Source organism: Anomaloglossus baeobatrachus, chromosome 7 (genome assembly GCF_048569485.1).
Source record: "Anomaloglossus baeobatrachus isolate aAnoBae1 chromosome 7, aAnoBae1.hap1, whole genome shotgun sequence".
Taxonomy (NCBI): Eukaryota; Metazoa; Chordata; class Amphibia; order Anura; family Aromobatidae; genus Anomaloglossus; species Anomaloglossus baeobatrachus.
This window is the reverse complement of record NC_134359.1, coordinates 307,238,946-307,250,749: the sequence shown is the minus strand read 5'-3', so window position 1 is coordinate 307,250,749 and position 11,804 is coordinate 307,238,946. Positions and strand designations below refer to the sequence as shown.

At 55.5% G+C, this 11,804-nt stretch overlaps 1 protein-coding gene across 1 annotated transcript; it reads left to right on the top strand.

Moving 5' to 3' along the window:
* The first annotated feature begins 212 nt into the window (after window positions 1-212).
* On the top strand, window positions 213-11,599 carry LOC142246591 (mas-related G-protein coupled receptor member A-like). The gene is made up of 2 exons (XM_075319659.1): window positions 213-682; window positions 10,548-11,599. The coding sequence occupies exon 2, from the start codon at window positions 10,588-10,590 to the stop codon at window positions 11,584-11,586; it is 999 nt and encodes a 332-aa protein (XP_075175774.1). The 5' UTR covers window positions 213-682; window positions 10,548-10,587; the 3' UTR covers window positions 11,587-11,599.
* Window positions 11,600-11,804: the final 205 nt, after the last annotated feature.

Sequence of the window (11,804 nt, the reverse complement as noted above, 5' to 3'; positions counted from 1 at the left end):
TGGAGCAGGCTTGTCTTCCATGATTGCTGTGCTCTATCTCTGGTTTTCCTCCTGTCTGGGTGGATCCGTCTTTTGGAGCTCTCATATCTCCATACTTCTCCTGGAGCAGGCTTGTCTTCCATGGTTGCTGTGCTCTATCTCTGGTTTTCCTCCTGTCTGGGTGGATCCGTCTTTCGGAGCTCTCACATTTGCACACTTCTACTGGTGCAGGCTTGTCTTCCATGGTTGCTTAGCTCTATCTCTGGTTTTCCTCCTGACTGGGTGGATCCATCTTTCGGAGCTCTCATATCTCCATACTTCTCCTGGTGCAGGCTTGTCTTCCATGATTGCTGTGCTCTGTCTCTGGTTTTCCTCCAGTCTGGGTGGATCCGTCTTTCGGAGCTCTCACATTTCCATACTTCTCCTGGAGCAGGCTTTTCTTTCATGGTTGCTGTGCTCTTTCTCCGGTTTTCCTCCTGTCTGGGTGGATCCGTCTTTTGGCGCTCTCACATCTCCATACTCCTCCAGGTGCAGGCTTGTCTTCCATGGTTGCTTAGCTCTATCTCCGGTTTTCCTCCTGTCTGGGTGGATCCGTCTTTCGGAGCTCTCACTAGTCTTTATACGCCCAGGAATGCAGTGATGAGGAAATGTCAGTGTGAGCGTCTCAGCAGACGTCCTGAGGATCATCCTACAATCCCCGCAGGTAAGTGCAGCTCTGCACCTCTATATACTGTATATATATATATCCGGTGGATGCTGATATTTGAGGAGTGGGATACAGGCAGATGTGGATCAGCAGATCTCCGACCACCCACAGATATCTGCTGACATTGGTACTCATTACACAGAGCTCATGGCATTGACATGGCCGGACATAAAGCCACAAGTAACCCAAACTGTACAGATCCTCCCCCTGAACCCCACTAATCCTGACCCCGAACCTGACCTTTACCCCTAGCAGTAAACCCACAGCGAACCCTGACCATACTAATCCATAATCACAGTCATCCTGACCCCGGACCTGACCTTTACCCTACCAGTCCTTCCTCCACAGCGAGCCTTATCCCCACTAATCACGACCCCAAGACTTTACCCTCCTAACTCCAAAAGGAACCATAACTAAAATAATCCATAAAGTAAAGCTAATCCTATTAATCATGTCCCTAAATGTAACCTCTGCACCAGTAATGGTGGCCCCGGTACCGGAGACAAGTGAATATAACTTATCCTCGGTCCTATTGAATCGCTCAGGACAGTTCTGGGGTCCTCTGTGATGGGGACTCCCCTGTGGTTCTGTAGGGTCGGACTCTGCCGCTCGTATTATACGTATCATTGTGTGGCTCTTCAGAAGGTCGGGGCTCAGTGCTCAGCATTCATCGATGCTACCTCTGCCGGGGTCACCATCACCCGGCAATGTACTGGATCCATGCAGGCTGCAATTGGGATGGGAGATCCACTAGATCCCGTAGCACAGGGTTGAAGGCCAGCTCACTATTGTAGGTAATTATTTATGAGCTTTAGCTCTTCTTTTAGGACCTGGAAGAACTTAATGACCCCTTCCACAAAGATCTGAACAAGATCAATCTTTTCGGCCCCCACCCAGGTCCCCGTCCCAGATGCCATAGTCCAGTCAGGGTTTTAATATGTCAAAGTGGGGTGCAGCTGTTTTAGAGAACACCAAAAAACACCGGACCCCAGAGATCCTAACCCAGATCCTACTAACCCAAAACTCTAATCCAAAACAAAAATGCAAATCACTAATCATGAGAAAATCTGATGAAATCCTGAAATTCCGGCCGCCACTGACCAGGAAATATGCTTTATATCAAATTCCATGCGAAAAAATTGTGTTTCATTATAATAAATGAACAAAACATTGGGGACTCCGCAGCTCCCGACCTCTCCTGGGAACGCCGCAGCTCCCGACCTCTCCTGGGAACGCCGCAGCTCCCGACCTCTCCTGGGAACGCCGCAGCTCCCGACCTCTTCTGGGAACGCCCCAGCTCCCGACCTCTCCTGGGGACTCCGGAGCTCCCGACCTCTGCTGGGGACTCCAGAGCTCCCGACCTCTCCTGGGAACTCCGCAGCTCCCGATCTCTCCTGGGAACGCCGCAGCTCCCGACCTCTCCTGGGGACTCCGGAGCTCCCAACCTCTCCTAGGGACTCCGGAGCTCCCGACCTCTCCTGGGGACTTTGCAGCTCCCGATCTCTCCTGGGAACGCCGCAGCTCCCGACCTCTCCTGGGAACGCCGCAGCTCCCGACCTCTCCTGGGGACGCCACAGCTCCCGACCTCTCCTGGGGACTCCGGAGCTCCCGACCTCTCCCTGGGAATGCGACAGCTCCCAACCTCTCCTGGTAGCGCCGCAGCTCCCAAACTCTCCTGGGGACTCCGAAGCTCCCGACCTCTCCTGAGGACTCCGGAGCTCCCGACCTCTCTTGGTAGCGCCGCAGCTCCCGATCTCTCCAGGGAACGTCGCAGCTCCTGATCTCTCCTGGGGACTCCGGAGCTCCGATCTCTCCTGGGTACGCCACAGCTCCCGACCTCTCCTGGTAGCGCCGCAGCTCCCGATCTCTCCAGGGAGCGCTGCAGCTCTCGACCTCTCCTGGGAGTGCCGCAACTCCCGACCTCTCCTGGGGGTTCCGGAGCTCTGGACCTCTCCTGGGAACACCGCAGCTCCCGATCTCTCCTGGGAGCACCACAGCTCCCGACCTCTCCTGGGAGCGCCACAGCTCCCGACCTCTCCTGGGAGCGCCACAGCTCTCGACCTCTCCTGGGAGTGCCTCAGCTCCCGACCTCTCCTGGGGGCTCCGGAGCTCTCGACCTCTCCTGGTAACGCCACAGCTCCCGATCTCTCCTGGGAGCGCCACAGCTCCCGACCTCTCCTGGGAGCGCCACAGCTACCGACCTCTCCTGGGAGCGCCACAGCTCCCGACCTCTCCTGGGAGCGCCACAGCTCCCGATCTCTCCTGGGAGCGTCACAGCTCCCGATCTCTCCTGGGAGCGTCGCAGCTCCCGACCTCTCCTGGGAGCACCGCAGCTCCCGACCTCTCCTGGGAGCACCGCAGCTCCCGACCTCTCCTAAGAACGCCGCAGCTCCCGATCTCTCCTGGGAGTGCCACAGCTCCCGACCTCTCCTGGGAGCGCCACAGCTCCCGACCTCTCCTGGGAGCGCCACAGCTCCCGATTTCTCCTGGGAGCGCCAAAGCTCCCGATCTCTCCTGGAAGCGCCACAGCTCCCGATCTCTCCTGGGAGCGCTACAGCTCCCGATCTCTCCTGAGAACTCTGCAGCTCCCGACCTCTCCTGGGGACGCCACAGCTCCCGACCTCTCCTGGGGACTCCGGAGCTCCCGACCTCTCCCTGGGAATGTGACAGCTCCCAACCTCTCCTGGTAGCACCGCAGCTCCCAAACTCTCCTGGGGACTCCGAAGCTCCCGACCTCTCCTGAGGACTCCGGAGCTCCCGACCTCTCCTGGTAGTGCCGCAGCTCCCGATCTCTCCAGGGAACGTCGCAGCTCCTGATCTCTCCTGGGGACTCCGGAGCTCCCGACCTCTCCTAAGAACGCCGCAGCTCCCGACCTCTCCTGGGAGTGCCTCAGCTCCCGACCTCTCCTGGGGGCTCCGGAGCTCTCGACCTCTCCTGGTAACGCCACAGCTCCCGACCTCTCCTGGGAGCGCCACAGCTCCCGACCTCTCCTGGGAGCGGCACAGCTCCCGATTTCTCCTGGGAGCGCCAAAGCTCCCGATCTCTCCTGGAAGCGCCACAGCTCCCGATCTCTCCTGGGAGCGCTACAGCTCCCGATCTCTCCTGAGAACTCTGCAGCTCCCGACCTCTCCCTGGGAATGTGACAGCTCCCAACCTCTCCTGGTAGCACCGCAGCTCCCAAACTCTCCTGGGGACTCCGAAGCTCCCGACCTCTCCTGAGGACTCCGGAGCTCCCGACCTCTCCTGGTAGTGCCGCAGCTCCCGATCTCTCCAGGGAACGTCGCAGCTCCTGATCTCTCCTGGGGACTCCGGAGCTCCGATCTCTCCTGGGAACGCCACAGCTCCCGACCTCTCCTGGTAGCGCCGCAGCTCCCGATCTCTCCAGGGAGCGCTGCAGCTCTCGACCTCTCCTGGGAGTGCCGCAACTCCTGACCTCTCCTGGGGGTTCCGGAGCTCTGGACCTCTCCTGGGAACACCGCAGCTCCCGATCTCTCCTGGGAGCACCACAGCTCCCGACCTCTCCTGGGAGCGCCACAGCTCCCGACCTCTCCTGGGAGCGCCACAGCTCTCGACCTCTCCTGGGAGTGCCTCAGCTCCCGACCTCTCCTGGGAGCGCCACAGCTCTCGACCTCTCCTGGGAGTGCCTCAGCTCCCGACCTCTCCTGGGGGCTCCGGAGCTCTCGACCTCTCCTGGTAACGCCACAGCTCCCGACCTCTCCTGGGAGCGCCACAGCTCCCGACCTCTCCTGGGAGCGCCACAGCTCCCGATTTCTCCTGGGAGCGCCAAAGCTCCCGATCTCTCCTGGAAGCGCCACAGCTCCCGATCTCTCCTGGGAGCGCTACAGCTCCCGATCTCTCCTGAGAACTCTGCAGCTCCCGACCTCTCCTGGGGACGCCACAGCTCCCGACCTCTCCTGGGGACTCCGGAGCTCCCGACCTCTCCCTGGGAATGTGACAGCTCCCAACCTCTCCTGGTAGCACCGCAGCTCCCAAACTCTCCTGGGGACTCCGAAGCTCCCGACCTCTCCTGAGGACTCCGGAGCTCCCGACCTCTCCTGGTAGTGCCGCAGCTCCCGATCTCTCCAGGGAACGTCGCAGCTCCTGATCTCTCCTGGGGACTCCGGAGCTCCGATCTCTCCTGGGAACGCCACAGCTCCCGACCTCTCCTGGTAGCGCCGCAGCTCCCGATCTCTCCAGGGAGCGCTGCAGCTCTCGACCTCTCCTGGGAGTGCCGCAACTCCCGACCTCTCCTGGGGGTTCCAGAGCTCTGGAACTCTCCTGGGAATACCACAGCTCCCGACCTCTCCTGGGAGCGCCACAGCTCCCGATCTCTCCTAGGAGTGCCACAGTTCCCAACCTCTCCTGGGAGCGCCACAGCTCTCGACCTCTCCTGGGAGTGACGCAGCTCCCGACCTCTCCTGGGGGCTCCGGAGCTCCCAACCTCTCCTGGGAACGCCGCAGCTCCCAACCTCTCCTGGGAACGCCACAGCTTCCGACCTCTCCTGGGAGCGCCACAGCTCCCGATCTCTCCTGGGAGTGCCACAGCTCCCGACCTCCCCTGGGAGCGCCACAGCTCCCGATCTCTCCTGGGAGCGCCATAGCTCCCGATCTCTCTTGGGAATGCCGCAGCTCCCGACCTCTCCTGGGAACGCCACAGCTCCCGATTGTGATGGTGGGATATGGGGGAGGTGTATCTTGCTGTACAGATTCCTATTTCAAGCTTGGTTCATTGTCTTATTTGAACTACTTCTGTGTACATTTCTATTGTTGTAGGTAATCACCCCCTATAGTGCAAGGTTGTAGCCTCTTGAGGCACTTCCATCCCTGGGAGTAGGGGGAGGTGGGCCTAGAGTCCAACTAGTGTAAACTCTCTGCTTACCTGGGAGATTCAGTCAGTCTGTGTGAAACTTGAAGAAAGAAGATTGATCCTCTGGGAGGGAATAGCTGAGGCTGGATCCTAGAGCCGGTGTATGGACAGTTACAGACTGGAGATCAGTGGCCACGTGGGATTGTATTTTGTTGTTCACCTGTTGGACTCAAGGAACTCATATAAGGACCATTGCCCTATTTTCCCTGGCATCGGAATACCAGGCGGTGCCCCTGGATCTTTTGTTTTGTTGTGGACTCCTTGCAGACTTTAAGGATCTATATTTATGTTTGGTGCTTTATCTTTGTGGTTCCAATAAAGCCCTTTGGATTGTTCCTTGGTCTGTTGTCTCTCCTTGCTCTGCTGTACACCCCGTCACAAACTGGTGGCAGCAGTGGAATCAGAGCAGAAGGAATGGAGGACAACAGCCCATCAACAGCTGGAACCAGAACCTCAGAGTACAAGAACTGGACTGCGGTGAACCTACAAACAAAGGCCCTTGAACTGGGAGTCAGCTACAAGGGACTCTCCAAGGAGCAGCTGATTGAGGCGTTGGAAGGAGTTTGCTCGCAAAATGGCGCTGAGGAAGGATCCTCCCAGCAAACGGAAGAAAGACGGCAGCCGGAGGTAAATACCCAAAAAAGTCAATGGGTTGTGTGGTACGAGGAGGAGATGGCCTTGCTGGGAGAGGAGACCACCATAGAATATAAGATGGAGGTCATGCGTGGAGCTAAAGAGAAGGAGCGCAGGATGGAGGAGATGGCATTGCTGGATAAGCAGCTCGCTGTGGAAGCCGCGAGAGGTTCCAGACAGACTGTAACCCCAGCACCCACCATGAGGGAACTTCCCAGAGTGTCCCGCAAAGACTTCAATCAGTTTAATGAGGCTGCTGGTGACATTGAGGGCTTCTTCCAGGACTTTGAGCATCAGTGTCGATTAATGGAAGTCCCAGAAAGGGAGCGTGTCCGGCATCTGGTTGGGCTCTTAGAGGGTGGAGCTGCCGCAGCCTATAGAGCTATGGACCCTCGGTGGAATTGTGAGTATGCGGATATTAAACAGACTATTCTAGAACATTATGCTGTAACGCCAGACACTTACAGGACTCAGTTCCGTACTTTAGCATGTGATGATGAAGTGTCTTTCAAGATGTATGCCCACAAACTCAAACATCTGTGGCATCGTTGGCTGGAGGCAGAGGAGGCCTTAACCTTGGAGACCGTCCTCCAGGTCCTCCTAAAAGAGCAGTTTTACTTCAAGTGCCCCGCTGAGATCCGGGAATGGGTGCGTGAAAGGAGACCAGCCACTGTGGAGGAAGCTGCAGCTCTAGCTGATGAGGTGCTCACTATCAAGCCTCAATGGAAGAAGCTGCTATCAGAGGGAGCAAAAATGACCAGTTCCCCAACACCAGAGGTTCCTTGTCCTTCAGTGCCCAATGTTCCTCGACCTCCTAGATCACCACCTCATGTGGATACCCGTGTGTACGTGCCTCCAGTTGTTTCTACCACATTTTCTGGAATGCGACAAGGAGAGAAAGTAGAAGAGCGAAGATGTTATAGCTGTGGGCATCCTGGGCATCTGCGGGCCACATGGCCATCTATCCCGTGGAGTCATCCTCCAAATCGACAACCACCTCCTGCACCTGCACCTCCCTATCAGTCACCAAGGTCTCCTATCTACTTCTCCAGAAGGCAAACTGGAAGGAGTGAGACGCAGCGCAGATGTTATCAATGTGGGCAGCCTGGTCATCTGCAAGCTCACTGTCCAGGTGTTCAGAGGCAGAACAGCTGCAGACCACCTTTGCCTGTCCATTATCTACAGACACCCTCAGCAGGAGAAGAGCTGGATTCAGGCCCTGATGATTTGCCAAGTGACCCTGATATGTTGACTTCCCTACCAGGAGTCTATGGGGTGCGAGCCACAGCCACTCGTTCTTATGATCTTCGGCATAAACATCTACAGGAGGTTGTGCTGGATGGCCAAAAAGTTGTTGGCTTTCGTGACACTGGGGCTTTTCTCACCATAGCAGATCCCCGAGTAACTCAACCAGAAGCAATTCAAAAGGGACCAGGAATTGCCATTGAATTGGCTGGAGGTACCCAGAGATATATTCCAAGAGCAAGTGTAACCCTGGATTATGGCTTTGGGGCAAAACAATGCATAATCGGTGTGATGAGCGGCCTTCCTGCAGACATTCTCCTAGGCAATGATGTGGGAGATATACAATGCCGATTTGTGGGTGCAGAAAGCCGAGTTTGAGTGAGGGAGGACACAAAAGGAACCTTGTCCTTCCAACCCTATCACCCTACAAGGGATTACCTACAGCTTTTCCATCCAATACAAGTGTGGAAGCCAACACCAGAATGCTGATGGACTGTCCCAGCCAGAAGAACCATAGACTATTCACAGCTGAGCAACATGGACGTAAGTGAGATGGCCAGAGGTCTGTGTAGACCTCGTGGCATACTCACTTATTAAAAAGGGGGGACAGGTTGTGATGGTGGGATATGGGGGAGGTGTATCTTGCTGTACAGATTCCTATTTCAAGCTTGGTTCATTGTCTTATTTGAACTAGTTCTGTGTCCATTTCTATTGTTGTAGGTAATCACCCCCTATAGTGCAAGGTTGTAGCCTCTTGAGGCACTTCCATCCCTGGGAGTAGGGGGAGGTGGGCCTAGAGTCCAACTAGTGTAAACTCTGCTTACCTGGGAGATTCAGTCAGTCTGTGTGAAACTTGAAGAAAGAAGATTGATCCTCTGGGAGGGAATAGCTAAGGCTGGATCCTAGAGCCTGTGTATGGACAGTTACAGACTGGAGATCAGTGGCCACGTGGGATTGTATTTTGTTGTTCACCTGTTGGACTCAAGGAACTCATATAAGGACCATTGCCCTATTTTCCCTGGCATCGGAATACCAGGCGGTGCCCCTGGATCATTTGTTTTGTTGTGGACTCCTTGCAGACTTTAAAGATCTATATTTATGTTTGGTGCTTTATCTTTGTGGTTCCAATAAAGCCCTTTGGATTGTTCCTTGGCCTGTTGTCCCTTCTTGCTCTGCTGTACACCCCGTCACACCGATCTCTCCTGGAAGCGCCACTGCTCCCGACCTCTCCTGGGAACGCCGCAGCTCCTGATCTCTCCTGGGAGCGCCGCAGCTCCCGACCTCTCCTGGGGACTCCGGAGCTCCGATCTCTCCTGGGAACGCCACAGCTCCCCATCTCTCCTGGGAACGCCGCAGCTCCCGACTTCTCCTGTGGACTCCGGAACTCCCGATCTCTCCTGGTAGCGGCACAGCTCCCGACCTCCCCTGGGAGCACCGCAGCTCCCAACCTCTCCTGGGAACGCCCAGCTCCCGATCTCTCCTGGGGGCTCCAGAGCTCCCGATCTCTCCTGGGAATGCCGCAGCACCCGACCTCTCCTGGGAGTGCCGCAACTCCCGACCTCTCCTGGGAGTTCCGGAGCTCCCGACCTCTCCTGAGAGCGCCACAGCTCCCGACCTCTCCTGGGAGCGCCACAGCTCCCGACCTCTCCTGGGAATGCCACAGCTCCCGACCTCTCCTGGGAGCGCCACAGCTCCCGATCTCTCCTGGGAGCGCCACAGCTCCCGATCTTCCCTGGGAGTGCCACAGCTCTCGACCTCTCCTGGGAATGCAGCAGCTCCCGACCTCTCCTGGGAACACCGCAGCTCCCAATCTCTCCTGGGAACGCCATAGCTCCCGATCTCTCCTGGGGACTACGGAGCTACCGATTTCTCCTGGGGACTCTGGAGCTCTCGATCTCTCCTGGGAACGCTGCAGCTCCTGATCTCTCCTGGGAACGCCGCAGCTCCCAATCTCTCCTGGGAGCGCCGCAGCTACCGACCTCTCCTGGGAACGCCACAGCTCCCGATCTCTCCTGGGGACTCCGGAGATCCCCACCTCTCCTGGGGACTCCGGAGCTCCCGATCTCTCCTGGGGGCTCCGGAGCTCCCGATCTTTCCTGGGAACGCCGCAGCTCCCGACCTCTCCTGGAGACTCCGGAGCTCCCGACCTCTCCTGGGGACTACAGAACTCCCAATCTCTCCTGGGGACTCCGGAGCCTTCTTGTCCATTGTGTTGATGGTCGTCCACGTTCAGACCTTCAGAACTTTCGTTCTTCGGCACTTTCCTCTATAAATTAGGCATCGGGTGGCGCACATGGTGACTTTCTGAAATTGTCACCTCATGACGAGTCACCAGAGTCCAGTCAGAAATGGAAGCCAAAGGCTGACATCCTACAAGAGGGCGTCCATCAGCACACCTCAAGAGAAGGAAACACCAGCACTGCAGGGACAGATGGGAGAAAACACCTGAGCAATACTGTAAAAATCCTGAAAATGTGTCCTGTAGGCAGAACTTAAAGGGTCTTTTGGTCTTAATACAAATTTCATACTTGACTGCAGTTAAGGCCACTTTGCACACAGAGATAAATCTGCGGCAGATCTGTGGTTGCAGTGAAATTGTGGACAATCAGTGCCAGGTTTGTGGCTGTGTACAAATGGAACAATATGTCCATGATTTCACTGCAACCACAGATCTGCCAAAGATTTATCTCTGTGTGTAAAGTGGCCTTTACTCCATGTGACGAGAGATTACAGAATTGTGAGTGCGCAATGTGCACACTGTCAGGATTCCCTCTGTCTCCAACTCACATGTCATCTAGCTTCTCATACGTTTTTCTCAATAGTGTAGTCAACAAAGCAGGAAACTTGCTACATGGGACTTGGCCACAAATAAGCAAATCGCATGTATGTCTTGTGAATTTCCAAATAAAGGGGGATCCTTACCTTGTGCACACTGCACATTGTCTTGACTCTGAAATTGATGCTGAGTCTTAAAAATCAGCTTAATGGTTGTAGTTACGAAGCACTGGTCATCCGACACAATGGAGAGCACTAAATAGCAGACGGGGAAGGGGAAATGGGAAAGACTCCATTGTGCGGCTTTTTCTTAATGGATTTGTGTCTTTTCTGTTTTTCAGGAGAATGGACGTTCCCGGCCTCTGAGAATTGGAGACAATAATGTCCCTCAACTCCTCAGCCAACGATACGAACTCACCGGCCCAGGCCTCAGGGCCAGACCTGTCCCTGCTTACCGTCCCGATCACCATCTGCCTGGTGACGGTTCTCGTCTGCCTGGTGGGTCTGGTGGGCAATGTCCTCACAATATGGCTTCTGGGTTTCCGCATCAAGCTGAACCAGTCCACCATGTACATCCTGAATTTGGCCTTGGCGGACTTCATCTACCTGTTCTGCTGCTGCATGGTCTCCTTGTACCTCCTGTGCTTGTATAATGGCGTGCCCTCCTCAGCGCAGAGTATGAACATATTCTCCGTGTTTGGCGAGTTCCTGCACAGCTTTGGCTTTAATTCCAGCCTGTTCTTTCTGGCCACTCTTTGCATTGAGCGATGTCTCTCCGTTTGCTTTCCCATGTGGTACAAGTGTCGTCGGCCGGAGCACTTGTCGGCCATATTGTGTGGGGTTATCTGGATGGTGTCGGTCCTGATAACTGTCCTGGAGAGGTTCCTCATCCCTGAGCACAGGTCCACTGTCTACATAGTGGTATCGGTCATATTTCTGATGGTGACTCTGGCCATGATCTGCTCCAGTGTGGTCCTTCTCATAGAGATTCAGAAGACCTCCATTCGATGCCGACCCTTGAAGCTGTACGTGGTGGTTGTCTCTGCAGTCATCACTTTCCTCATTTCTCTGCTTCCAGCCACCATGGTCAGACTCTTGGCCGTCTTTGGCTTCATCCCTGCCGGAAAGATAAGGATCCTCAGCTACATAATGATTTCTCTGTGTTCTGCCATCAATTCCACCATCAATCCCTACATCTACATCATTGTGGGGAGGTGGAAGACAAGCGTTTCCACCACACAAGCCCTGCAGTCCGTCTTCAAGGAGGAGGATGAAAGGTCGACTGAAGGACATGACTCGGTGGAGACGCAACAAAGTGACATTGAGCCAAAACCGAGCACCATTCAGAAGACTGAGCAGGAGAAGCCCGATGGCTCCTGACAACACGGATTCCATCATGACCGATGCCGACCCCTCCATCATCACCAATGCTAACACATTTATCATCACTGATGCCCACCCATCCACCAACACCGATGCCAAACATTCCATCGTCATTGATGCCAATCCATCCACCATGACCAATGCCAACCCATCCATCATCACCGATGCCAACCCATCCACTATTACCGATGCCGACCCATTCACTATCACTGATG

Excerpts from the sequence above, each read along its gene's own strand:
- LOC142246591 (XM_075319659.1), top strand. The coding sequence starts at position 10,588 with ATGTCCCTCAACTCCTCAGCCAACGATACGAACTCACCGGCCCAGGCC.